The sequence below is a fragment of the Carlito syrichta genome, unplaced genomic scaffold (genome assembly GCF_000164805.1).
Source record: "Carlito syrichta isolate Samal-C Ts95f unplaced genomic scaffold, Tarsius_syrichta-2.0.1 Scaffold143274, whole genome shotgun sequence".
Lineage (NCBI taxonomy): Eukaryota > Metazoa > Chordata > Mammalia > Primates > Tarsiidae > Carlito > Carlito syrichta.
The window spans coordinates 51,530-55,829 of NW_007087370.1; the positions used below are offsets into that span (position 1 = coordinate 51,530).

At 55.3% G+C, this 4,300-nt stretch overlaps 1 protein-coding gene across 1 annotated transcript in view; it reads right to left on the reverse strand.

Moving 5' to 3' along the window:
• FBN3 (fibrillin 3) overlaps positions 1–3,841 on the reverse strand; it is a gene marked incomplete at its 5' end in the record, with an annotated part of 49,335 nt that extends 45,494 nt beyond the window's left edge. Inside the window, 4 exons of the mRNA XM_008050219.1 lie at positions 1,705–1,830; positions 1,926–2,051; positions 3,293–3,346; positions 3,566–3,841. Coding sequence (XP_008048410.1) covers positions 1,705–1,830; positions 1,926–2,051; positions 3,293–3,346; positions 3,566–3,841 — 582 coding nt within the window. The remainder of the gene's footprint in view (positions 1–1,704; positions 1,831–1,925; positions 2,052–3,292; positions 3,347–3,565) is intronic.
• Positions 3,842–4,300: the final 459 nt, after the last annotated feature.

Sequence of the window (4,300 nt, forward strand, 5' to 3'; positions counted from 1 at the left end):
GCCACTGCACTCCAGTCTGGGCGACAGAGTGAGACTCCAACTTGGAAAAAAAAAAAGAAAAGAAAGTAAATTAGAAGGCTGGGCGTGATGGCTCATGCCTATAATCCCAGCACTTTGGGAGGCTGAGGTGAGAGGACTGCCTGGGTTTGAGATCAGCCTAGGCAACTTGGGGAGACCTTATCTCTACAGTAAATCAAAAAATTAACTGGGTGTGGTGGCGTGTGCCTGTAGTTCCAGCTACTTAGAAGGCTGAAGCGGAAGGATCACCAGAGCCCAGAAGGTTGAGGCTGCAGTGGCAGGGAGTGTGGCACTGCACTCCAGTCTGGGCGACAGTGAGAATCCAACTCAAAAAAAAAGAGAGAGTAAGTAAATTATAGAGAGAGGGAGAGAAAGGACTCACCTTAATGTAGGGGAGAGGGCCAAAGCTGAGGGGAAAATGGCCTGGCCAGAACTTAATGAAAGCAATGGCAAATGGCTGCTTGAGGTTGAAGGGTTTTTTTGCTGTTTTGTTTTTTTTTTTTTTTTTTTTGAGTTGCCCAGACTGGAGTGCAGTGGCACGCTCCCAGCCACCGCAGCCTCGACCTGCTGGGCTCCGGCGATCCTTCCGCTTCAGCCTTCCAAGTAGCTGGAACTACAGGTGTGTGCTACCACACCCGGCTAATTTTTTAAATTTATTGTAGAGATGAGGTCTCGCCAAGTTGCCCAGGTGGGTCTCGAACCCACGGGCTCAGGCAATCCACTCACCTCGGCCTCCCAAAGCGCTGGGATTATAGGCTGAGCCACCGAGCCCGGCCTGTTTTTTTTTTTTTTTTTTTTTTGAACCAAAATCTCACTCTGTTGCCCAGGCTGGTGTACAGTGGCATGCTTGCGGCCACCACAGCCTCGACCTGCTAGGCTCAGGCGATCCTTCCACCTCAGCCTTCCAAGTAGCTGGAACTACAGGTGTACAGTACCACGCCCAGCTAATTTTTTTATTTATTGTAGAGATGAGGTCTCACCAGGTTGCCTGAGCGGGTCTTGAACCCGCAGGCGCAGACAATTCACTCACCTCGGCCTCCCAAAGTGCGGGATTACAGGGTGAGCCACTGAGCCCAGCCTCGCCTCTGCCTTTCCAGTGGCTGGAACCACAGGCATGTGTCACCACACCGAGCTGATTTTTTTTTTAATTTATTGTGGAGACGAGGTCTCATCAAGTTGCCCAGGCTGGACTCAAACCCTAAGGCTCAGGCAATCCTCTCGCCTCCGCCTCCCAAAGTGCTGGGATTACAGGAGTGAACCACCGCGTCCGGCAGCATGAGTGCATGTAACTGAGTGCACATGTGTGTGGACTGGTACACGAATAAGTGTATGTCTTTGAGTGTGTAGCACCATGTGTGACTGTGTGCCTAGTGGGAGCGGCAATGAGAGATGCGTCTGTGAGTGTGTGTGTGTGTATAACTGTGTATGTACATACAAGTGTCTGAGCATGTATTTGTGGGTGGGCACAGGCACATATCCTATGTCTGAATGTGTCTGCATGCACACACCACGTGCACTGTGTGTCTGTGCACAATACACGCATGCATCTGTGTGTGTTTGTACACACAATATGCAACATGTGTCCGAATGTGTGCACAGATTGTGTGTGTGTGGATCTACATGTCTGAGCTCATATGTGCACACACCGCACGCGTGTGTGTGCACACCGGGTGCCAGGCTCTGTACCTTCACAGATCTCTGTGTCCTGCCGGAAGTTGAAGCCCTGGGCACAGGAGCAGCGGTAACTGCCGGGAGTGTTCTGGCACTGCCCGTTGTCACACAGGAGGCTGCTGCGGGCACACTCATCCACGTCTGTGGGGGTGGGAGGAGGGTGAGGAGTCTGCAGCCAGAGGCTGCCCCCTCACCCCCTTTCCACCCCTCCCCCACACCCCTGGCTGCCCCCTCACCTGTGCAGTCCCGGCCCGTGGCGCCCGCCTCAAAACCCGGCTTGCAGGCACAGCGGTACCCACCCCACAGGTTCTCACACACGCCGTTGGCACAGACCTCGGGGTCCAGGGCACACTCGTTGATGTCTGTGGCGGTAGGACGAGGTCAGTGACTGCCCAGTTCACTGGGGGTCTCCAGGAGTCAGACTCCCCCGCCAGAGCTCCAGCCCAGACCCTGCCTCGTGTCCCTCTAAGCCAGGGCTTCTCAGTTCTGCCACTGGTGACCTCTGGAACCAGATCATTCCTGACTATGGGACTTCCTGTGTATGGCAAGATGCCTCTACCCACTAGATGCCAGTAGCATCCTCCCTGGTCTTTCTCCAGACATTGCAAAATGACCCAAGTGGAGGAGGGGAGGTTGTCCCCAATTTGAAACCCATAGAGCAAACATCCGTACAGTGGCACCATAATAAAAACAAGAGCAATCCACACGTGGTGGCTCATGCCTGTAATCCCAGCAATTTGGGAGGCCAAGGTAAGAGGATCGCTTGAGCCCAGGCATTCGAGACCAGCTTAGACAACATAGTAAAACCCTATCTCTACAAAAAATAAGAAACCTAGCCAGGCGTGGTGGCACACACCTGTAGCCCCAGCTAGTAGGGAGGCTGAAGATCACCTGAGCCCAGGAGTTTGTGAGCTATGATCACGCCACTGCACTCCAGGCTGGGTGACAGAGCAAGACCCTGTCTCTAAGAAAAGGGGGAAGGGGCCTAGGTGCGGTGGCCCAAGCCTATAATCCCGGCACTTTGGAAGGCCGAGGCGAGAGGACTGTCTGAGCCCGTGAGTTCAAGGCCAGCCTGGGCAACATGGTAAGACCTCGTCTCTACAATAAATCAAAAAATTAGCTGGGCATGGTAGCACACGCCTCTAGTTCCAGCTACTTGGAAGGCTGAGGCAAAGGATCGCCTGAACCCAGAAGGTTGAGGCTGCAGTGGCCGGGAGTGTGCCACTGCACTCCAGCCTGGGTGACAGAGTGAGATTCCAACTCAAAAAAAGAAAAGGGGGAGGGGAAATTTGGACACAGACACGCATACAGGGAAAATACCACATGAGGATGAAGCCAGAGATCAGGGAGACACTTCTAGAAACCAAGGAACGCCAACAAGGACCAGCCTCCAGGAGCTGGGAAACAGCCTGAGGTCTCAGAAGGGACCCGTCCTGCCCATACCCTGATCTTGGACCTCTGGCTTCCAGAATGGTCCCAGAAGGAATTTCTGTTCCAAGCCACCCAGTCTGGGCACTCTGTCAACACAGCCCAAGCAAAGTCACAGGGTCCCCACCCACAGCACTGCCGACACCCCCGTACTGAGGGGCTGGGCCCCACGTACCTTGGCCGTCCATAGCGATGCCAAGGCCACTACTGCAGAGCACCTGAAACTCGGCTGGGAACGGAGACAGAGCAAGATGGGTTGGGCGCTTGGTCAAGGATGCGGTCCCTTGGTCATGGCAAGAGTCTGGGACTGAGAATCTCCTCCGCCGTTCACGGGGAGAGCAGCTCCCTTTGGTCTCTTCTTGGAGTGAGCCCCCACCCTGGGGAACCCTGTGAGAACCTATCGCAGGACGGAAGAGGCACTGGGGTTCGGGAGGACCCGACTGCTCACCAGAGCTCTTGGCGGGGCACAGCTGGCAGGGCTCTGCAAAGCCACGGGCCAGGCTGGAACAGCAGCATTCGGACTTGGTGATGGCACCAGGGAAGGGCTGGGTGCAGGAGCCCCTCTCGACGGCCTTGTAGCACGTGCCACGCAGGTGGGTGTCCACACACACGTGGCCATCCGGGCCCACCACCAGCCCCGCCGGGCATTGGCAGCGGAAGGAACCCTCGGTGTTGGCGCAGTGGCCATTCCCACAGATGCCGGGCGTCTGGCACTCGTCGATGTCTGCAGGGCAGTGGCAGCCCTGGGATGGGTCCCAGCCGCCCTGTCTTCCTGGCTGGTCTCCTCTGTGCCCTCCTTTTCCAGCTCTGGGTCGTTTCCTTCCATGTTGTCTCTCCTCATCTTCCTCCCTCCCTATTCCCCTGTTTTCTTTCCTTCCTTCTTTCAACAATTTTTTTTTTGTTTTGAGTTGGAGTCTTACTCTGTCACCCAGGCTGGAATGCAGTGGCACACTCACAGCCACCTCAGCCTTGACCTGCTGGCCTCAGGTAATCCTTCTGCCTCTGCCTTCCAAGTAGCTGGAACAAGTGCGCACCACCATGTCCAGCTAATTTTTTGATTGATTGTAGAGACAAGGTCTCACCAAGTTGCCCAGGCTAGGCTTGAACCCCTGGGCTCAGGCTATCCTCTCTCCCCCCTGCCTCTGCCTCCCAAAGTGCTGGGATTGTAAGCGTGAGCCACCGC